Genomic DNA, 24,020 nt, shown 5'->3' on the forward strand with positions numbered 1-24,020 from the left:
CCTGTGGGCGAGCAGTATCCAGATGTAGTGGTCTTAGTCTTGGTCTCGTTCAGTTTGGACACGCTGTTCGCCCTCATCCTTGCTGTCAGCTTGTTTTCTGTTGGTGTTGATGAGCGCAAGCCCAGACGCAGAGCGGTCTCAGCTGACAGGCGGGGGGAAGAGGTGGAGCTCCGTGTCACTGTACACTCTGAGTCACTGCGGGCCGAGATGGAGCCCAGACGGTTCCTACGTGGCTGAGCCAGCATGTCTAGTCGTGACAGTCCCTTCCGACCGGATGGCGGCTTAGAAGTGGAGCTAGTGGTGGACACCTCAGAAGCGACAGAAACCCTGTCTGCATCAGCTAGATCTGTGTCAGATGTATCCCCTAGCCGAGCACGGCGGAGAAGGGAGGCTCTTGTGGGTCGCGGCTGAGGCAGCGAGGCCTGCTTGTTCAGGGAGGAGGTTGTGGCTGCCTGTAGAGTGCGGCTGGTTTTGGAGGACCCACTGGTGGAAGTTTTAGCAGACCTGCTGTCAAGTTTGGGATGTCCCAAAGGTCCAGAATAGGTTTCCTGGTCTGAGGAGAGGATGTCAGAGATGGGCAAGGAAGAAGTCTGGTCATCATCAGTGAGATCCAGAGAGGGCTGGCGTGCCCTGGAGGAGGCAGAGGACGGCTGAACAGAGCGACGTGCATCAGTCCGGCTCGCCACTTCTGCAGTTCTTGCTTTAGACTTCCTCTCCAGACGTTCCCGGGCACTTGCGCTGGTGACGCTGGTCTTGGAAGCTGTGCTCATGTTGCTCTTCTCTCGATGCATGCTGCTAAGGGAACGTCGTTTTTGTTCGCCACCAACTGATGCCTTCCTCTGTGCCTCTCCAGCCACATGACTGGCTGTGCTGGCCGTGTCCACATCTGACTCAGGAGAGATGGAGTCTGTTCGAGGGGGGAAGCCAGAACCTGAACCATGAGTGGTGAGGCCAGTTTTACCACTTTTCTGGTCTAGTTTGTTTTCATCTCTTAGTTTGGCCTCCAGGAATGCCATTACAGCTTCAGTGTCCTTCAGGAGCGTAGCAGTGTCCATGCTGCCCACGGAGTCACTGCGTTCGCGCCCACTGTTGCCTCTGTTGATGCGTGGGATGAGCTCTGCCGGGACATTAGCACTGGGTTTCTCAATTGTGAAGCTGCCCTGGCGCACTAGAGGCTTCCCAGTCTTCTCTCCTCCTTCTCCCGTTCCTCCTCCTCCTTTCCTCTCCTCTGACCTCTTCCTCCGCTCAGTGCTGCCAGAAGTCCGGAGAGGGGCCTTGGAGGGAGAAGATGTGGAGCCTTGTTTCCGTTTACTGGTCATCTCACCGTCCCCCATTGGAGTTGGAGACTCCCCGTCTCCCTTGTTCTCTTTTTCCTGGGGTTCAGTGTCCTGTTTCTCCCCAATCTCTGACCTCAGTCCCAGGGCTTTGGGGCTGGATTTAGCGCGGGGATCATCCACGGGGAGCTGGGGGAGGGTCCTGCGCTTCCGGTCGGTCAAACTGGAAGAGGATTCACCTCTGCTGAGGGACGCGCCGGACTCAAAGGCATCAGCTCCAAGAGAACAAAGGACAAACTCACTTAGATGAAATTCAAGGCTTTTTTTTAAATTAAAAAGCACAGCAATCCTCTATAATGTACATGCTTTTAAGTATTGGCTACTTTAAGAGAAAAAGTATTAAATTTAATCTACTCCAGCTATCATTTAGTTTAGGTCTTTTCATTCTCTGAGACTAAGTGACTATGTACCTCTCTCTTTGTGCAGGAAGGCGGCTGTTTCTGCTCCTGAGCCCTCTGGGTCTGTCCTGGTGTGATTGGCAGCAAGACTGGCCCACTGAGAGACCCAGCTCGAGTCACCAGGGAGAGCCTGAGGGGTCACAGCAGGAGCGTAGGGTGAGAAGAGGGTGGGGCACACAAGTGAGGAAAAGCAGATTAGTCAATCAGTGGTGGCACAAAATATATAGATTATGAATGAAATTAACATTCATGTGTTCATCTGAAACAAAATATATGATGAAGGAAACAATGTGGGAATGAAAGCAGGTGGTGTTAAGATACATTCCTCTATGTGTATTTTACTTGGAAACAAAAACATGTCTGATTAGGGGTTGTTAAATCTGAAAAGCTGAATGGTACTCCTCATTTTCTTGGAATAAGACATCTAGATAAATGGCATGACTTGATTGGAAGGCTGTCAGTACTCATACACACAGTCCCCTCCCTCGTATGAAATGGCCTGGAGGGCCGAGCATGTCTCTCCTCATCTTAGTATGATCTAGGTCAGTCTCTGGGAGGACTAGCATCCTCCCATCAACAGGCTAAAGGAGTAGTGCGGTCAAGCCAAGGGAGTGACTGTGACTCACATTATGAAACCCAGAGATGATTCTTCATCTACCTCTTACTCAATGTGTTAACACTGGGCAGAGAGGCAAGATGAAACATTCGGAGTCAGAGGTCAGTTTTCTGTACAATGAAATTTGTCTAATCAAAATAAAATAAAAAAAAATGAGTCACATTAGTACTGTGGTAATTGTAATTGTGTCATTGTGGAAACTTGTGTAGATGTGAACATAAGAGGAAAGGTAAAAAAAGGAGAACAGACAAAGACTGAGAGACAACAAGAGAGAAACAAATGTGCACTCTGAGATTAAAAAAAGCAGAAACAGGAACAAAAGGACAAAACAATAGTATGACAAATAAGCTGTTAATGCAGAGTTTCATACCTCTTTCCCAGTCTCTCCTGTCTCCTTTCCTTTTCCTTCTTTCAGGTCTGACAGAGCAGAGGAGTCCTGGGTCTGCTGCACACCAAACACCTACACATATGTGAAAAAGCAAGAGAGTACAAAAGCTGATATTGTGGCAAAAGATGGATATTTTGCTGACATTTAATGCATGTGTGCTTGTACTGCCATCATACTTTCCAGTTGGTCTTTATGCTGTATGCATCTGTAGGATAATTACTGCAGCACACATTGTAATGAAAATTGCTTCATGTGATATAAACACTGATATTGTTCTCTTGAAAAGGTGAACTGAGCAGACGAAGATGCTGCTGAATTAAAGCACCAAGCTGCACTTGATTGTTGAGTACCATGGTGACAAACACACACACACACACTTTACAAAAGGGAGAGAGAACAAGTGTGCTCATTAGTGTGTCAGCTAATTACAGGAATTAGCATAACAACACTTCTAGTTTTGAATGTAATGCACTCAAACTACCACAGTCTAGAAATACACCCCATTAATTATATAACACCTGTAACACTTAAAGGGACACGTGTCTTTTTAAGATATCATTCAGTAAAGTTTAAATGATGTCTACATGTCAACCACAACTGGCAACAACTTAATGTTCTAAAAAAAAGTATATATGCTGCCAATCACCACTTCCAAATTTGGTAGGTAGCAATTAAACAGTCTGGTAAACTTCTGTCCAGAATAGTTTAGCACTCTTTGCCTCTGTTATACCTATTAAAGGAAGTCTTTTTCGGCCAAAAGAAACATTAGTCTTTCCGCTTTTTTGCAGTTTGAGTCAGTAACTCTCAACCCGAAACTAACATTAAACCATCTCTGTGCTTTGCCCATTCCAGACACATTTTCGTCTGAGCCACAGGACAAGGGCAGTAGAAAGAAACTGATGGTAGTTTTTCAGCTTCCCTGGAGCATCGTTTCAAAAAACAGAGCAGTGCTTGATGGAGTGACTCTCCGCGGGCTATTACAGAACCATTAGGTTTACCAGAGGGACAAAGAGGATGGAGTGGTGGTCAAGCCAACCAACTGAGAGGTGATGGGTTTGTTTTAGTGGCAACAGTACAAATCGGTCTCAGATGACTTGCTAACCCTAAAAGTGCTAATGAAGCAGGTAATAAAGAGACGATTAACCTTGCTCCAGTCTGCTGCTGCAGAGTATGTTTAAAAATGTCTCCCTAAATGATGCTTTAGCCATTTTTCTACCTACTTTTAAGCAAAGAAGGCACCTAAAAAGATGTTGTTATTTTCAGAAGTTTTCTGGGATTATCGCCATGATTTAACTTAAAAAACTTAAAAAAGCAAAAAAAATAGTAAAAGTTATCCAAACAACCTCCATTTAAACTTGCAAACTACTGTAATAGACCCTATATTTCTAACGTCAAGGAGAATTATCGTGACAAAAATGATCCTGCATGGTGCAGGTAGTTGTTAAAGTCGTTGAACATTCCTACCTTGTCTATCAAGCGCCGGGCCTCCTCTTCCTCTGGGTTCCTGTTCTCCAGTTCAATAGTGTAGGTGCCCTTATCGCTGTGGTCATCCCCTGCCTCCCCTCCAGCAGTTCCCACTCCTCTCCCCACCACCGAGGTGTCCTCACTGGGGCTGGTGGGGCTACCTGTCGCCAGACCTGTACTGGCTGAGCTGCGACCAATACTCGGGTCCTCTGATCTCTGCTTGAGAAGGACGCGGGCAGCCGTAGGGGCACCTACAGTTACTGTAGCCGGTATTGGAGCTGGGACCTTACCTAGAGGTAAGAAATACAGCCATTACTAAAACACAGACATACATACACGTCATGCTTTCACAGAAGATGATGACACAGACACAAACTGCTGTGGTAAATGACTTTTTGTGAATGAAGAACCCAGCTTTACTGCATCTTCTGCAAATCAATGTTTACGTTTTGTTTAGTTTCACTTTTCATTCCAAGAGAAATACTTTTAATCATAATGTATCACAATCATAATGTACTGTCTCTCTCTCTTTACAAACTGATTTGAACTGTTTTTTTAAGGAATGACACAAAACTGTTCACAGTGAGAACATCATACAATATATAAAAGACATGATTAATCACTCCAGTTTTATTACCCGAGTCTGTAGCAGCAGAGGTGGAAATGCTGAACACCTTAGGGTGAGAGGGAGGCTGAGGACACAGTCCCTCCCCGCCAGTTCCTCCCCCCAGCAGTGGTGCAGTTTGGGAAAACGAATACGACCGGCGCTTGCGAGGGTTTTCCTCGTCGTAGAACTCGATCATGAAGGCCGTGCGGGAGCCGGATGCTCTCGTCCCGCTCACTGTTACGTTCCCGCCTCCTGTTCCTGCTGCTCCTCCTCCCACGTGGCCGTGTGCTGCTTTTAGGCGCTCCTCGAGGGCGTGGCGGCGGTTGGCAAAACGCAGGCCCAATCCATTCTCTGAGTCACTCTGGGTGCCATCCTCATGCTTGCTGCCTATCAGGACACATAAAAGAGAGGACACAGTTGAATTCACAGTCCACATATTTACAATCACAATGTAAATGCGTCTTATACTGTACCTGTACATGTACTGATGGCTAACATCCTGTCCAACATGCAAACATCCATAAATCCATATCAAAACATGCGCACACAACGGTAACATAGCAACCTGACAACAGCTGTTGTGCATCCGTAAAGATACAATACAGCAGTACTGTGCAGTGCAACAATGTATGCGGCTGTTCAGAATTAAGCAACCAAGAAGAAGAAGAAGAAATAAGTCCCACAGAGATCACAGCACAGAACCACATCTTCCTGAGACCACATCCATTGTGGATACCGCAACAAGAAACAAATGTTTACTAAATGAACTATGAGCCTTTGACTGTGGTCTGAGTCTAATCATCCAACTATCACAATGCCTGGTTTACCTACCACGCTGCTATGTCTACATTTTGATGAGTCTGGGTCCAATCAGCATGTCCTCTCAGTGTTGTATGAAAGCAGACAGTGTGCCACACTAATCCAGACATGCCACCCACACGGTTACTGGCCCTGCCTACTGGCAGTGAGAGAGGGGGGAGGGGAGGAGGAGAACGTGGAGGGGGAAGCAGGATTGGTGACTGGATGAGAGTGAGAGGTGGGGTGGGGGGAGAAAGGGCTTCAAGGATGGAGGAGAAGGGGAGGTGAGAGGAGGTGAAACTGGGAATGAGGATGGGAGAAGACGATAAGAGAAGGGTAGATAGGAAAGAAAAGAAACTGGATTAAGTGAAAGAAAACAAAAGGCCAGAGAGAGAGAGAGACAGAGAGAGAGATAGTGGGGGAGTGAAGGAGGCTGGGGCTGTAGTATATTGCCACTCAAGTTGACAGCTACTCACACTATTGGCCAGTCGGTTAACGAGCCAACAGTCATGCTGTCAGAGTGAGGACAGGAGAAAACACTACATGACTGATGTTGTGGATGCTCAGATGAAAAAACACACACCACTTTCAAAAATACTCTCATAGGTTTGGACCTCAGCAAATGCATATACTCATTTGACATCTTTCTCGTGCTTTCTCCCAACTAATAAATACTCAAAAAGAAAGTAAAGTATAAAAATGAATTCGTACTATAGCATCACTCCACAGTGTGTCCCAATTCACAGACAGATCAGTTAAATGAATTAAACTCTCCATAACCTATGCAGTATGACTTTAAGTATTTACAACAGATATATATATATGTAAGCTGTTTTTTTACAATAGCTAAAGCATGCAAGACAAGAATCAAGTATTAGAGATGGACTGGCCTCTGTGAGAAAAGAGGACAAAGTGCTGCCATGGCTAAGTGGATGGCAGTGTTTTGCCTGAGGAACTGTCCACACACTGTGACTCAGTGAATCAGTCTGAAGATCTGATGTCACTTCATTTTCTTCTTTCTTTCTCGACTTATCTTTACTTTACACTGCGCTGAAAGTCAAATTATGAACCATATTGTATAAAATGTACGGATGACTATTTAAATACTGCACACTGGAGAATGACAGTAACATCTGACATGGTCCAACTCAGGTAAAGGCCATGTGTATCTCAGTACATTACTTTACCAGTGTCAGTACAGGTGTGGATCAATCTCTCAGGGTAAGTAGTGTGAAAGCAGATTGCATTGCCTGTAGCTCTGGAGATGCTTTGTCACATCTGACAAAATAACGCTGTTGATGTGATACTGATATCAAGAGGGGTTATCCAGATAAGGCCTTAAAAGCAAAACGGAGGTGTGTGTGACCAATGATGGAATGCGGCTCGTTTGTCACATTCCACCATCTACCTCCTTCATCTTTACAGTCTTTTATCACGGTCAGAAATTTAATAAAGCACACAATCCATTAAAAAGAAGAAAAACACAACACTAATAGAAGGAGAAAGCAAAGCAGCAGAGCGTTACAGTAGCTTGAGATGATAAGCAGACAGAAAGAAGCAGGTCTTTCATGCTGCGTGTCCCAGACAAAGGAGCTGTTAGCAGGGCGAGAGGAGAACAGAGGTATCTGTTAGAGTCCTGCGCTCTGCCCCACTCGCCCCGCCATGACTCACTGGGCTCTGGCTCCACCGCTGGCTGTATGTGCAAGCACACACACACACACACGCACACACACAAGTGCCCAACAAACGGATTTACTGACTTCAGACGCACGCACAGCAGCACAAACAGACAAGCCAACATGCAACCAGCCATACACTGTTCTGAATGATATGCACACACAAGTTCATCCCTGGTCTAGGTTTTTACGGATCACAAATTGAATTCAAACAAAATAATTCTGCAATCTCAGTAACATTTCAGATCTTCAGAAGTTGCAGTTACACGCACACACATGCACTCACACACGGCAGTTTATAATTTCAATATGAATAAAGAAATAACTGCCAGTATAAATATTTCCCCTACATTACACCTGACAACAAGAACAGAAAGACTCACCTTGATGTTTACGAATCAGAAGGTTTGGCTCAGTTGCTTCCTGTCAATTTTGTCGCTAAACCTCTGCCTCTCTCTCTCTCTCTCTCTGCCGAGTACCTCCATGACACACCCTAAGCACATCTCACAAGCCTCATCTCACACGTGCTGCACTGCTTGTCTGCAGATCAGTGCTAAGCAGGTCTCAAATACAACCGTGCTAACGCAGACACGACGGATTTCAGCCACACAAATCCACATGCGAGTAGCACATGCTGCACACACGCCCTATGTCAGCGTCGAAATGCGTTTCTCACACATCCTCCTGCAGCCTTCGCACACGCAGACACCAAGTGATGTTCACTGCTGGCTTTTGCTAGTTGTAAATATATGTCTGTATTCTCTCTTTCCCTGCCATCATTTGCATCACTGTTACTATAACAACTATCTACCAAAAACTGTTCTCTCCTCATGTGCTGCCTCCCTTTCCGCTTTCGCTGCAGTCCAGGCAACAAGCCTCTGTCTCTCTCTCTCTCTCTCTCTCTCTCCCTCACCCCTTCTTTGTCCAATCATCTTTGTTGTTATGGCTGCGAGCCCTGCTCTCACCCATCTCTTTGCTGTACCTGTTTTTTCATGCCTCATATGTCCACAGCCGGCATCAAAAGACCACTTCGCATCCAGCTGTCCACCTGCCCTCTCTCCACCCCTCTTCGTCCCCTCCCTCCCTCTTTTCCTTCTCACTCCACCCTTCTTTTAACTCCTTCATTTTTCCGTCAGCAGGAGTTATTCTTGGTTTTCCACCTTTAACTCTCTTGTCTGATTTTTGTCTCCTCCGTTAGGTATCAATTAGCTGGAAGAACTGCAGGGTCAATCAGAGCCAGAGTCAGTCAGATAGTCAGTTAACAACATAATCATCCATCAAGTGAGACACTCTGTCATCCAGTAGACATGCATGTAGTACTAACTCCATCTAATGAATTAGCTTCCCTGATTTCCACTTTCATCAGCTCCTGTTTGGTGGAGCCTCCCCCAACGCATGTCGACAGCATCATAAATTGACCTCCATTTAATTAACTCATGACCAGCACGCAGCGTGTCTACCAAGGTTAGCATCCTATTTCCACTCTCTTCAATGGCTGCACTCAGCACTGCCTTGTCTGGACCATTCTCCCAAAAAACGTGTGCCATTTACAGTGGTAAATCTCAAATCTCGCCCAAAGGATTCATAGCAACAAGCCCACAGAGGTAAGCAGAGAAGATTTAGATGTCAACACTAATAATGCAAGAAAAATAAAATCAAACCAAAGGTCAAATCTAAAGCTCTTGTAGTCAGGCCATGAACTAGCGTATGTGTAGAGGATGTGCTCCTCAATGGATAACATATCTGTTAATGATGAAAAAGTGAAATCCATTGGGGGGTTGTACTATGCTACTCACGCTCAGCCTTGTCATTGGATGTCAGAGCAATAGTAGAAAGGGGTTTAAATATTTTTGCCTTCTAGTACCTAATCACCTGGCATGGTTACCACTGTCAGCAGCCCTTGTTCCTGGCAAAGACTAAACCCAGGCTTCCATAGTATAGGAGGTATACAGACAAACAGATAATTGGGACAGTGTAAAAAAAGTGTGTAAAAGATTGTAAACTAAGCACGCTATCAGTCTGATGGTAATTCTGGTGATGTAAGTGATAAATCCCAAGGGAATATTATGGCAGAATCTTTTATAAGAAACAAAGGAGAAATGATTAAGAAAGAAGTGCAGGACCAGAGTAGACTACAACAAAATTACACAATCCACAGACAACAAATGTTAACAGGAAAAAACTCCACCTTTTAGCCTTTTGAGATGGACTGGCACATCGCTCTTGATGCTCTTGCTGTCGTCCTCCGTTGACTCGCTGCGCACCAGCGTGGGGTCGTTCTGGGCGAGCCAATCGGCAACCTTGCTCTCGGCGGCTTGCAGTGTGCTCAGGTCCCTCCCTCCTGCTCCTCCACTTCCTGCTCCGCTCTTCTTGGAGCGAGATCTGTGGTGGTCGGGTGTGAACTTTGACACATGGTCTTTAATGGTGACTTTCCCAGGAGAAGTGTTGTCAAACTCTATGGTGAAGGAGGCGTGACCTTGAGCTGTGGAGCAGACATTTCAGTTTTTTTTTACTGTGTCTGTCAGTGAGTAAGACTAAACATAGTGGAGCTTTTAAAAATGTGTTACTATGACTTATTGGTGTAATATATGTAATATGATCGAATCAGTTGATGCTTTTTTTCCCTATTAAATCTAAATCTCAACACACAAAGGTACTTTTATTTAGAGGAAGCAATGTATGCTTCACCTGTAGTAGTATGAGTGGCAGCGCCTTCTGTGTCCTTGGTGGGAATCTCATGGATGCCATTATTGGCCATGTGACCCTCCTTGGTGGGGATCTCAAAGTAACTGGAATCGTGGGCAGAGGACGCATGAAGGCCGTCCTCTTTAATTTTCTCCCCTCTACGTGCTTCTTTGCTGTCTAAGATTAAACAAACACATGAATATGTTACAGGGGTTAATAATTTTAACTTTTTGCTGGTTCACTAAAGAAACACCCCAGTGGTACAATGTCAAGAGAGAAACAAATAGAAGGATTCATTATCGAAAGTGAAAGGTCAAGCTACAAGCCTAAAATGGACCAATTGAATCATGGTCCTCCCTTTTGCAACTGTGCTTCACCACTTATCAAAATTACTGTCTCCTCCTGCGGGGAAGATGCAGCCCTGTAAACTCCAAATACAACAAAGATGTGCACATCCACGTTTTCTCTCTCTCTTTCTCCCTGTCACTCTGTCTCTCATAAAGACATGCACACAAACACACACAGGTCAAGGAAGTCATGCAGTACAAAAAGTGCTGGTACATCTTTTAAAAGACTGCTTTGGGGCGTTCACAATATGGAGCACTTATTGTCTCATCTGTTCATATTAACAAACAGAGCCTCTGTGGGATCTGAATATGATAAATGATACTTTCAGAAATTTGAGGGGCCATCTGTTTCATTTTGGAGAGCAAATGTAGGAACATATGGCAATCTGCATTAAGAAGGAAGATCGTATTTTGCAGAATACAATTACAGAAAAAAAAACAGTGAGTGTATTTCTCTTTAATATTATATTTTATATGATTGGGCTGTTTAAGAAGGCCCAAGACAAAACAAGATCTTTACAGAAACAGAATCCCTGAATTAAAATACTTTTTTTCCACTTCACCGTTATCAGCTAAACTTAAGTATTGCAGAATCTCTTCAGGCTCATCTTTGATACAAGAGATGCAGTTGCCAGCATAAGCTGCTTTGCAAGTTTGGGAAGATTTACAAAATGGATTTAAACAGAATGCAAATATTAGGATCTTGAAATCAAACATGCTGGATGATGCTGCAACAGCTCAACTAAGAGCAAACAAGGCTGGTAAACAACTCAACTTTTATCTACTAGTGTTACTAAAATATTCACATTTCTATCTATGCTCTCTGCAACTCTAAAAATAAACAGACAAAACTACACTAAGTATATACTATACTTAGTGTAATACTGTACTTAGTGTAGTGTACTTAGTCCATTTGCTCCTTTCTTGAAATTATGATGAAGTGAGCAAACTTCCTGTATCTCACATACGTATATAAGTATGAATAAGTGAGAATACTGTCACAGCTTCCACTGATGTCACCATAAGTCACAAGACTTGACTGGAAAGCACCGAGACACATTCTGTGAGTTTCATGAATGACTTTAATGTCATTCATGTAAAGACCGTACAGTTCAAACTGCAGTTCTGCAGGATTTAATTTTGATAGCTTATGATAAAGAAGCAAAACCTGCAACGTTCTGTGTTTTCCATTAGATTTACCACATACAAAGAGACAACAGACACAAAATTAAAGATCAATAATATCCTGCAGTACATGTACATTCAACACATTTAAAAAAGGCACCTCTTATGAGATAAGTGTGACTGAGTGTAACTGCGGCAAAAGTTAAAGCAAGCCGTTGAAAACACGCAATGCTTCCCACTTCTCACTGCAAATTCTAAAGCACTGAAAAGCTGAAAAGAGAGTTACCTGAACAAATTGTTCCTAAGAGAACCACAGGTAGTAAAGCGAGTGCAAGTCAAGAGGATGTCACATGAATAAAAAGTTGATTCAAACTGAAAGCCTTCTATAAGCTCCATTAGCCAAAGCATATTGAATTGGGAGCAACACTTACCAGAGAATTAAAGAGTGGTTAGCCAGTGATCACTGCCTTATGGAGTGAGAGAGGGGTCTGTGTTGAACACCGTGTGTATGTGTGTGAGTATGTGTGCGTGTGTGTGTGTGTGTGTGTGTGTGTGTGGGAGGATTGGGGGAGTTGGTGCAATGGCGTAACCCAATCAGCATCAGTGACAATACACAAGGAAGGGGGTAGGGGGTTCTGACAACACAGTCTATTCACTGGGAGGGAGAAAAGGACACACACTAAACTTCACTGACATACAAAAACACAGTCTCTCAACAAAATCGCTTCCTGCCATGAACCTTTCTTTCACTTCCCTTCACTGCTATATCTGCTGTTAACTGTTTATTAGGGCAGATATAGAGGGTGTGGTGTGACTATTTTAAAAACACAAACACTGATGAGATCTTCTTTTGAAGCTGGAGTCTGTGTAACCTACATGAATACACTGTGCGACACCCCCCAGGGCTTGCTGTTTTACAAAACAGATCCAACATCACAACATCCTTTCAGCACTCAGTCAAAAAGTCAAGGCTCCATGAGGGCAAAATGCTTTCCACTCACCCACTTGCATGACTGAAGTAGCCAATCCCATTTGTCTGATTTTCTGGAAAGCTTTTAGGGTTTCAAATCACCCTGTTACGCTTGCCCAGATTTACTCCAAAATCACGGTCCGTGCTCATGTCACTCCAACAGAAAAAATCTTTGTAATTATTCTCTAATTATAAAAACCAGTTGTTAAAAAAGAGCCGATGAACAAAGAATTCCTTTTAAGGATGGTGAAGACAACGCCAGACTACATATCCAGATGTGGCAAGAGATTCGCTTCAGTCTGCTTCAATGTTTGTGTCCGATTAACCTCCCCCCACTGCTTCTGACTCCACTGGTCCACACTAGACCAGCATGACACAAACTGATTTTGCATTGCTGAGCTGTTTTACTATTGGTGAAGCCTCTAATCCTGTTACTCTGTCTATCCACTACCAGTTAACGGGATCCCCCCAAGTCCAACGGTCACTACACACACTCTGGTGTATGCAAACAGACATACATCCAGTGCGTTCTCTGAAAAAAGCCTTTGTGTGGACTTGGATGTACATTGTTTGTTACACATACACAAACATACACACAGTCTGGTTGGCCACTGGCCCTCCAACACAGGGCAAACAAACTGAATTAGGGCGTTAATGTCAAGCTCCTATTTCAAAACCAGCATAAAAGAATCTGAGCAGCGTGATTCAGTTTAGCAATGCACTTAACAAACAGCATACTGCTTGTAGCACAAAGTAGTGCATACCTACTGCACCAGAAGAGTTGCTTTCTATCTTTCTTAACATACATAAACAAAGAAATGCTGCAATTTGTAATTTTTCAAACCACAAATATGGTGGGAATGTTAAATGTGCTATTTCTTCAGACTCTTTACGCCAAAACATTGTGGCATAAAAGACTTCAGTATTACGTCAAATTCTGAAAGAAGTCTGTGTCACAATATTGTTCTGTATATTCATATAGAAAGAGCATATTTGTCAGAAATTCCAAAATTAAATTTAGAATTTATGTGCAGCAGTGCAAATTGTTTTTACTCCTTGAACAACATTTTATTGCGACCCAAAACTTAAATTCAAAACTCAAAAATCTGTGCTAATTGCAACAAGTACAGAAACATGATTTGAAAATCAACCAGCTTTCTTCCATTTACAGTACTGATGTGTTGGCAAAATTATCCATTTGAGACATTTAAACCTAAACTGTATCCATCATTCTGTGTGCTGCGTGTTTGAATTATAGCGGTGAGATGATAATGTGTGTGATGGAACTGTAACGGGATGTTCAAACTCAGAACACCTCCTACCTGAGACTGAGCTGTCATGCTTTTTGTTGGAAGACTTGCTTTCCTGTTTGAAGGAGTTCTCATCATCTGCATCACCATCCCCCCACCAAGATGGCTGGCCGTACAGGGGGGTCCCACGAGGCAGCGCAGTAACGTCCCCTGAGACAGATGTCCAAATGCAGACTCATTTTAACAAAGTCTCCACAAAGTGCACATTTTATTGTCACATGTTTAATAGGCTTATTGTATACAGTGGACATAAACTGTTGAACCCAGCTGCTCTCTGTGTATGTGTGTGTGTGTGTGTGCATTAATTCCCCTCTTGTTGGGCTTTGCATCACTGACCTATTTTCAGAAATTTAGCATGATGGACACACATTTGCACACTCTCTGTCACGCTCTCTCTGCCACTTTCTCTCTTTGACACAAGCAGTTTACTTAATCGAAGCAGGACGTTCCATTTGCCTCTGTCGCCATAAGAATTAAAGCTGCACTTGGCACAAGCATCTGATGGCAGCAGAGAAGTGACAAGAATGATATGTAAAAAAGGTCTCCAGCCAGATTTCCAAAGACAATGAAGCGGCTTACAACACTGTACCACTGGACGCCTCCTCTCACGTTAACCTGCTTTATCCTCTTCCTTTACCTTCTTTTCCTTTAAGTAACCCTCATCCTGAGCTATGTAACTGTAATCACAGTATATTAAGGTAATTACAGAGCCTCTGTGCCAAACTGCATGCAGCAAAATGGGGCCTTCTATATAAAACCTACTGAATGTATGCTCACCATGAGGTATAATATCTGGGTGAGGCCTGGTGGTAACACTGCAGGATTACATGTACAGAACCACAGGGACGGGTGTCATTACACACATGAGCAGCAGATGGGGAGACACGTGACACCAAATGTGTATGTTTGCTCGTCGATGTGTGAGCATGATTACAAACGCAACTGCATTTTAAGAAAAGCAGTGCTAGTGTATGGGTTTGCATTATGCACACACTCCGACAGTGTTATTGCTTAATCTGTATAATAACACAAGCCCCTTGTGGCCTTGTTTCAACATCTGGAGCTTAAGCAGGACCCCTGCTAGCACCCAACTCTGGTCAGTGATAGCAATTATTAGGAACACCCTCAGACCTAAACCGCCTTGATGTTAAAACTGAGTGAGTGAATGCTGTTGGTGTTTAGAGCACTTAGCTGATGACTACACGCACCCTCTACTGGCCTGAAATAAAATACCAAACACTCACACAAATACCACAATTTTCTTCAAAAAATGGGTTTTCTCAGAAGACGTATCCATCATAAAATGCTTAGACTCAGTTTAAAAATCCTGCATGTTGTGTGTTTGTGTATCATACAAATGTGGACCATGAAATGACTCAAATTCTGTGACATTTATACACAGGAATTAAGCCATTATAAAATGCTAGTGGAGAGTTTGTGGTGTAATATATTATGCCCTGCTATCATTTCTGCTATCGTAAGTCTATTTTAGGATTAACACAGGCGCAAAACTTAAATTTAATGTATTATTTGTAAAATGAGAAACAAGTGATACCAGTCAAGAAATGAGAAGATCAAATGAACACAGCATATTATCTTAATTTATGTTAAATATTAGTTACTAGCAATGCACAACACAGACGGCTTCACATTTCTTACTGTTACAGTTTCCTCTCACCTCCTACCCTTTCCTCTGCTTTGTGTGTGTCTGCTGGTTTAGTTTGTGGGTCTTTGGAGGAAGAGACCCCATCTGTTGCTCTACTCTCCGCTGGCTTCAGGCTGCTGCCACCCGGAGACTTCAGTGCCTTTGTTGGGGTCTTAGTGGGAGACTTGCTTGTGGTTGTGGTGGCAGTTGTTTCACCATTGGATGGCTTCTTGCTGAGCTGGAGGCCGCTGGTGAACTTTTCATGCTAACATGAAGTGAGACAACAGAGTAGAGGTTCATGTAGTATAATACAGCTTTGTGCCATAGTGAACACATACTTGACAAGAGTGTGTGTGTTAGGGTGTGTGTGTGCTCTTACCTTGAGAGCCTCCTCAGGAACAGTGAGCTCTCCTCTCACCACCGTGAACAGGTTAGTATGTGAGTCAGGTTAAGGAAATACTGGACACACATCTTAATTAAGATATTAATTCAATTAAAGTAATAATATTTGGGCTTGAACAATGTTCGTCTGCTTAACATGTTTTAAGAATTCTGAACTCACAGGTGGAAGTGTGAAGGAAGAAGAGGTTAAATGATCAGAGAAGTTAAAGGATATCATATCCAAACCTCAGCTTGTCATCCAGCTTCAGAGTGATGTACATTTGCTCCTGGATGCGGACATCATTTACAAACGTCTGCAGAGGGAAGAAAAGGGAAGACCATGATAGTAATTTAAATCAAATGTAACAATAAACAACAACAACATTAAAATAAAATACACAGAAATTCAACTATTGTTTGTGTGAATGCAAACAATTAAAATATTTATTTGTAACATAAGCTTCCATATAAAAGAAAAGTGAAAATTGTGTCTGTGCTTCCAAGTAGAAATTAGTGTTCATTATAAACTGATCAGGCAATTATTTTCTCAGTTAATTGATAATTGTCTGCTCTTTGAAACGTCAGAAAATAGTGAAACATGTCAATAATAATGGGAAAAAGTACATGTTGACGTTGACATGAACAGCAGCTCAAACTTTAAAGACCTTCAGTTCACTCACATACATGACAAAGAAAATCCTGAGGCTGAGGCAAGGAAATGATTGACTTTTTTGCTTCAAAAATTGACTAAAACAATCAAAAATAATTGCTAGTTAATTTCCCAGTTATCAACTTATCAACTAATCAACTTGTGGTTTCAGTTCGAGTGGAAATACCAGCTCTTGCTTAAGATATTAATCCGATTTTTTTCTCTGGTCTCAGGACTTCGGAAGCTGTACCAGTTGTCAGACAGTACTGTTAAACTCGGTGAGTGAGGTCCTAGTACGTATGAAGCCATGCTGAACAGTCGAATGAGCTGCTCCAAGTGTAAGGAATCAGTCTGCACAGCCAGGGTTAAAGTCCTAAGCACGGCTTTCCCCCACTCCACAACTCCACCCATCATTCTACTATGCAGCTCTGAGAGAGATCATGTTTCACTGAACTGCAAATGACATTCTATCATACTTGCACTCCTGCTGTAATAAAACATTTCTTGTCTTGTCTCTAGTGAGATGAATTCATTTCAGCAGCGACAAAACACCTGCAGTAAAATGGTGACACTGCCCAAACACAGCTTTTTACTCACCACTGTGGCAAATCTCTATATATCCACTGACTCAGCAAGAGAAAACTTCCTCTAAATCCAGCCAAAGGAGCTGGATGGTTAATGACACAGCAGGAAGTGGCTCTGACTCGCGCTTCCTGTCTTAGAGCCGGAAAGGATGTGAGGGCCATTCTGCTGTGACTGATTTGAGATCACTACACATGACTAACAGCATTTTACTGAGCTACAATGTTAAAGACGCAGCTAGTTTGTGTTTCTCAACGTTATGAACTAAAACTTTAATTAGAATTATCAGATAAATAAATAAATACTGCTTGCTGCAATCATCAATTATGTTATGTACAATGATGAAGTGTGTAGATGAGATTTTGGTATATCCTCAGTCTCAACCTGCTTAATCTAATTCATCTTGACTCAAGGTTTTACTGTATTTCACAGCAGTCAATAGTGACCATACAGCCTGTTTGTTTTTTGCATATCAAAAAGAAAAACCCAGTATGCACACCATGTTAATCAGAACTCCATTAAAAGCTCATATAGTTCCACAGTATAAAAAAAATTGAAATCCCTTTGCTGCAATGATCATCAAATTTTCCAAAATCCAAGAAAAATGGGGGAGTGTTCCTATGTTGTGTTTTGAACCTTAGTGGCCCATTGTTGGATCACAGATTGTGCCCTTAAGTTGTGATTTGCATAATTAGGTTTAGATTCCAAGTGACCTCAGCCCAGATACAAATCTTCATTGGCAGAGAGATCAATAAGCAGCAGGAAAATAGAAGGCAAACATCAAGTTAACCTCTAACCCTTCAGAACCTCAGTTCTGAGGATTTTACCTTGAACGTCTTTGACTATTTCCTCTGCATCTCTTGATTTCTCTCCATCACTGCAGTCTCGATCCATCTCCCTCTGAAGCCCTTTACTCCTCCTTCAGGTAGTTAAACTCAGTCTCTTATCTCTCCCCGTCCCTCATCTATCACACAAAGCCCACTGCCCTCCTTGATTCATTTCTGTCCTTTATTCATTCTCTCTTCCTTTTATCTTTGTTCTAACCTCTCTCTGTTTTGCATATTTCTGTCGGTGTACTCACCCCATTCAGGCTGCCCAGGTCCTTGACCTTGTGTTCGTCAGTCCCAGCTTCGTAGTTGATGACTGCATGCTGCTTATCCACACTGCGGGACTTTAAACAAAAATATACACATGAACCATTAACCCAGTGGTTTACAGTTTACAGAACTTAATGTGGTTATCAAGATCTGATAATTATGATGAGATGTTGGTGGTCCTGAATTTTTTACAAACAGAGGAAAGTATTAGTGTTTTTCTTCACGTTTCCTCCTATGTCTATGAATGGAGCAGATTGTGTTATGTTAAATCTGTGGAGGTATGAGCATCCAAGATCAAAATACTTCTGACAGCACACTTCAGTGCTACTATGTATGGTATCTACCATGATATCACCTTGGAGAAGGAATTTCAATGTCTTTGACACTGCACACAATATAACGACACCTTCATATTTATGCACAGCTCAGAACAATGAAGGAATGGAGGTGACAGTATTGATTTTCTGCAGGTAGGAGCCTATCAGTTGTTCTCAAGACAAATTGTTTCTTGCACAAACATTGCAATCCTCTCTAAGGAGAAATAGGTGATGTGAGGAATTTCATAAATATCCCTGTCATGTATCAATGTCATAGAGTGTGAGATATGGATTGACATTGACCGAGGCAAAAGTGCTGCATTCTCCAAATGTCTGCTCGTAGGCCCTTCAGATAAGACATGTAGAAACTCCAGTCCACTTAACGAATCAATTACTGTAACAGCAACAAAACTACTTTGTCTGATTCGTCAATCACATGCTTGATTAATGAAAAGAGAATGATTTAAACCAAAGAATAAGTGGTGCACACAATGTGAACCCGGCAATGAGTTTATTGTGCTGATTCTGAGAGATGAATCTCGGGTTCAGTTCATATGAATCTTTCCTGTAACCTCATTGCTCGCATTGTTGAAACAAAAAGACACCTGGACTGCACACTCATGCTGAAGCCAACCATCGCATGGATTACGTTAGCGATTACCCATGAGATTAGTCTAGATCAAACAGGATAGAAACCAACTTAGCTGGCTGTGGTACCTTACACCCACAGGTCAGAGCACTCACAGATGTGTGGATTTCACATGTGTTCAAAATGATACGGAAAATCTTCCCAAAATGTGCTTATCGGAGTTAACATGTATTGAGCTATAAACGTATTGATCTCTAAAGGAGAGAGCGAAAGAGAAACGGACAACACAAGAGGAAGACGAGTCAAAGCTGATTCATCAAGAAAACAAGAAACACACACACACACACACACACTTACACACACAGCAGATGAGTTGAGCTATGAGACAGATAAGACTGAAAAGAGCTCCAATAGCCTCACTGACTTTTTCTGCATCCAGTTTATTGCTACCCTGAGGGTATATGATTCAGGCTGACATCATGGAGATTGTGTTCATGTATTTATTACCTTCCTTCCTCTCTTAACTAAATACATAAAGTAAGAGTCTATTCTTTTCATGAGGCTAAAACTTAAACTGTCAAAACCACTGATATGAGTGTGATTTATGAAAAAAAAAACATGCTGCTTTTCTGGCGTATAATGATTTGATATAGAGTGAGTGTGAGTGTTTGTGTTTTATTTGGTGCATGACACAAACAGCCCTTAACGTTTAGTCATGTGATGAGGCCTTGGCTTGTTAAAGCAGTCACATGGAGGACAACTGTAAGCAGCCACACAAAACACACACACACACACACACACACACACACACACACACACACACACATATTCCAGCCTAAATATAAGCCAAAAAAAAAATCCACAATTCGAATAATTTCCTCTATCTTTCCCTTCAATCATTCCAAAGACATCACAAGGGTGACTATACAAGGACAAACACAAACGCAGGAGCAGTAGACTCAAGTCACTGGAGACATGTTAGAGAATGTGTTTGAAAAAAAAGCAGACCCTTATTATGTATCTCATCAGAGAAAAGGACTCATGCCAGTTGGCAAACTTATAACAACTCAGCAATCAGCAGGCTGAAAGGGCAACACGGTTAGTGTCTATAACTGTGAAATCTCTTTATTCACTCTTGACCATGGAGACATTAGTTAACCAAACAACACAAAAAGTCTTACAGGGGCTTAAAAAAACAATCTGTTGAGGAAGACTTTTAGAAGTATTTATGTGTGTAAACATGTCTTTGTGACACCAGTGGAGTGCAAAGCAGTTGTGTTTCATTATAATTTAAAAGTCAAGTCAAATTTGTATCATCCTCATTCAGAATGTGGGAGCTAAATCAACACCGAACACCAAAATATAAAACTCTGATGTATTAATATATATAAAGTATCTGGCCTGGGAAATATGCAGCCCTACACAAGGTTATAAATGAAAAAAAATAGGCTGTATCACACTGGCTATTTTTAGGCTGTGTTTCACAGCTGAGATGCTAAGATTTAGAAATTTGTGAGATAGGCCATTGAAGGGCTTTTAGTGTAAACAACTCAAACACCCCAAGTGAAAATGAAAATTTTCAAAAACCATACTGCGCACTTGGATTTGAAAAAAATGTAACAAATCAGCCATGAACCTGATTTAATTTAGTTAATAATGATTCCATTAAAATAAAGTTTATAGTATTTTTAATATTTTTACAAAATACTTTTTGCTGCACAGAAAGCAGAAACTTAGAAGAAAATCTAACTTAATGTGATAATGACAGTCACTCTGATTTCACAGACACAAACGAGTCCTAAATGTCTTCTTGTCAGTCAGATTCATGGACAGACACTGGCAACAGCAAAAACAACCTCTTAGCTTGTAATGTCCAAACAGACTGCTGCCATGAGTGCACCCTCTACCCACTACAACAGACTCAAGCAGATTAGATCTAACTCAGGAGGTATCTGCCCCACTTTCTATTAATAGTGCAGTGACTGGAGAAGCACACATGAGTATACACATGGTCTCCCTGGATGTATGCGCAGCTGCACATACACAACTTGAGTACACGCACAAATGCAAACACACACACAAAAACATAAAGACATATAAGCACATGTTGCTAGTGTAAGAGCACCGACGTGCACAAACATCTCATTTATAATGTAACACTCAGCAAGTTAGCCATTCTTTCTTTAATAAAGACAGTAATGGCTGCAAAGAGAGCAAACCAACCCCCCAAAAAAGTGTTCTCACCTGAAGCATGAGCTCGCAGTCATCTCGGCCGACAAAGATCATTTCCCGGGGGAGTCGGTGGCGAGTCCCCCCGCTGCTCACCAGAAACCAGGAGGTCACACTCATCTCTGCAACCTGCTGCCGTTGCCTCTGGTACACACCTGCTGGGACAAAAGCAAATGAGCAGGAGAGCAGCTAATCTGTAGTCCAATAAACAGAGTTGTCATTTAGCTGCAGTGGTTCCAACAGCTGTTAAATCGCTCCCAAAGCATGAAACATTTAAATGGAATTGTTTCTCAGACATCTGCAAATCATATAATATATAAACATCCGTATAAAAAGCCATTCTTCAAATGCAACACCTGCTGGATCAGCTGTGGGAATGATCCCCTGTCCCAGAATCAGATTTGTTCTTAAGTATATCATCTACATAAACTCACAGCTGAAACAGTTTGAGATGATGTGAATATATAAAATAGCAGCAGGAACACTTCTTTAATCCAGTTTTCTACGACAAAGAAAATTTAAGCTATGAAGCTGATTTTCTCTCCTAAAACAATTAAAAGAAAACAATTCATGTGCTTACTGCACATTGTAGGGTTAAAGTAGACTAGCACCTTTAAGTATTTAAAATTCAATTAAAGTGATATTGCTTTTAGGAAGCAAATTTCAATAATTGCAAATGTGGCCCAGGTTTGAAGACTGCTCTTTTGCCTTATCTCGGTGGTAAGAAAATACAAATAAAAATGAAATAATGGAACATAAAGTAGTGAGTTCAAATACACACCTCTGGTCCAGGTAGCTCACTGCTGATAGACTGCTGGCAACACAACACAGCTAAGCCATCCTGAGAACGGAAGGAGAAAGGAAAAGATTTTCTTCTTTTTTTCATTTATACTTTCAAAAGGGGGCAAACACATAAACCTTGCTTCTTTGCAATATGATTTGAATAGCTGAGATGTATGAAAGAACACCAGCGAAAGAAGACAGCAGTGTCACAGAAAAAGCGTAAACACTGGTAGGGAGACGCTGAATCAAATCGCTCCATCTCGCTTCATTTTGTTTTGCTGGTAAGGGGGAATGAGGTTGAGTGGGCGGTCCTGCAATGTGATGCCTCACTGTCTACGCCTGGAAATGAACACTAAGCCGGCCAGTAAGATACATCCTCCCTCTCGCTCCCTCTCTCTCTCTCTCTCTCTCTCTCTGCCGTCCCTGATCATTGCCAGATGTTAGAGGAGGAAGTGATGTAGGCATGTTGGCTGGCTTCCCCAGCAGGACATTTATTTTCCCCTCCCGCCTGCCTCCTCCCCTCGCTCTCTTTTAGATGAGCTGTAAAGGAGGTCAAAGCCAACCACTCAAACTTTCTCTAACTGCTCAGGCCTGAAAGAACAACCTTAATCAGAACTAACTGATGGGCTTTTCATCTGTATAACTGTAACAGACAGGCTACACAGCATGTTAGAAGTTTGGTTTGAAGGTTGGTTTGAGTGACAGGTGAGACTTATGCTGTCTGACTGAGCAACTGGCGGTGAAATTTAGAGGTGAAAGTGCCTTTTCATAACTGAATTTTTCACACTGTCGCTAGATGACAAAACAGAGTGGAGCATCTCGCACAGAAGTGGAGAATCTGTTGCCTCTGTTAAGAAAGGCGTTTTAAAAGTATACACCTTTGTGTTAATAAAGTTAACACTAGGATTGAGGCTATTTTAATATTTTTTTCATAGTTACTTATTTCAAAACTAAACTGGTTTCAAAGGGAACTTTTTCGTGGAAATTTCGAGGAGCTCTGTCGTGTGTAAGAGGTGCCAAGAAAAGCCCATCAGAGAAGGAATTATAGATTATTGAGCTAAGCTCTTGCTCACTTGACCTCTTAAGTACTTGGTATACTAACTCAATAATCCCCTGGGTAAAATTTTAATCAACTGCACACCTCTGACAGTTGTGACAGTTCCTTGCACGATGCTGCTGGAAATGCGACTGCACCAAAGCAACAGCTGTCTGTGATGTAAAAGGGATCAGCTTGTTATCACAGCGCCAGCTCAGAATATCTAATGATTTTACATGATACATGAAACATTTAATGAGGAATTTTTAGAAAGCTGGTAAGGACTGTGATATAAGTAATTGGCTGCAACAGGTTGCCATACTTAACATTTTTATGCCAGGTTACTCAAGTTTGAAATATGTGGACTACAAGACAAGGGAGGAGCTGCAACAAAGGTTACTGACAAGGTTGATTTTGTCCAAATTAAATCAGCCAGACTTTTGTATAAAAATATAAGTATAAAAGTAAGGCCTTATTATATGAAACCTTAACAATAAGCACAACATAAAACCTTCACCAGTCTCAAGTGAATTCAAATTTCTGCATCCTTCTCACATATGTATCATTTATATACATATATATATATATGATTTAGAATTTACTGTATACTATATAACATTACATAACTAAAGCAGGACTACAAATGGGAGGAAAATGCAAGATTTGATTTCCTTAAATCTAATCAGACCATCACTGGGCAGATTCCAACTCAGTGTCTCATGCTTATTTGATGCACATGTTGAGCTGGTGTTCACTAGCCAAGTATTTGCACGCCCCAACAGAACAACACACTATGCATACATTATCAGAGAAAGCCTCCAAAGAACAACAGCAGCATTGCCATTACACTATAATTATGTGTGGTTTCCCTCCCCGCTGTTAACCAAAGCATCTGAAGGCTTGTCGTCTCAATAACCACTGCACACTCGCTGCAGAATGCAAGGTTAATGAGAATGTGGTTGACGAGCCTGAGTATGAGGCATACCAGCCTGTG

General features: G+C 42.1%; 1 protein-coding gene across 8 annotated transcripts in view; it reads right to left on the reverse strand.

Moving 5' to 3' along the window:
• Positions 1 to 24,020, reverse strand: part of cep170aa (centrosomal protein 170Aa) — a 37,844-nt gene that overhangs the window by 3,868 nt on the left and 9,956 nt on the right. For 7 of the 8 annotated variants that reach the window (XM_046402793.1, XM_046402789.1, XM_046402792.1 and 4 more), the window contains 14 exons: positions 21,989 to 22,048; positions 21,223 to 21,362; positions 18,057 to 18,146; positions 15,980 to 16,058; positions 15,743 to 15,801; positions 15,397 to 15,628; positions 13,731 to 13,868; positions 9,970 to 10,143; positions 9,470 to 9,763; positions 4,838 to 5,194; positions 4,201 to 4,490; positions 2,719 to 2,808; positions 1,745 to 1,862; positions 2 to 1,549 (listed from right to left, as the gene is read on the reverse strand). In XM_046402793.1, coding sequence (XP_046258749.1) covers positions 2 to 1,549; positions 1,745 to 1,862; positions 2,719 to 2,808; positions 4,201 to 4,490; positions 4,838 to 5,194; positions 9,470 to 9,763; positions 9,970 to 10,143; positions 13,731 to 13,868; positions 15,397 to 15,628; positions 15,743 to 15,801; positions 15,980 to 16,058; positions 18,057 to 18,146; positions 21,223 to 21,327 — 3,574 coding nt within the window. In that variant the 5' untranslated portion in view covers positions 21,328 to 21,362; positions 21,989 to 22,048. Of the gene's footprint in view, position 1; positions 1,550 to 1,744; positions 1,863 to 2,718; positions 2,809 to 4,200; positions 4,491 to 4,837; positions 5,195 to 9,469; positions 9,764 to 9,969; positions 10,144 to 13,730; positions 13,869 to 15,396; positions 15,629 to 15,742; positions 15,802 to 15,979; positions 16,059 to 18,056; positions 18,147 to 21,222; positions 21,363 to 21,988; positions 22,050 to 24,020 lie in introns of all 8 variants that reach the window. The other variant, XM_046402791.1, reaches the window with a different exon arrangement.

The sequence above is a fragment of the Scatophagus argus genome, chromosome 10 (genome assembly GCF_020382885.2).
Source record: "Scatophagus argus isolate fScaArg1 chromosome 10, fScaArg1.pri, whole genome shotgun sequence".
Classification (NCBI taxonomy): domain Eukaryota; kingdom Metazoa; phylum Chordata; class Actinopteri; family Scatophagidae; genus Scatophagus; species Scatophagus argus.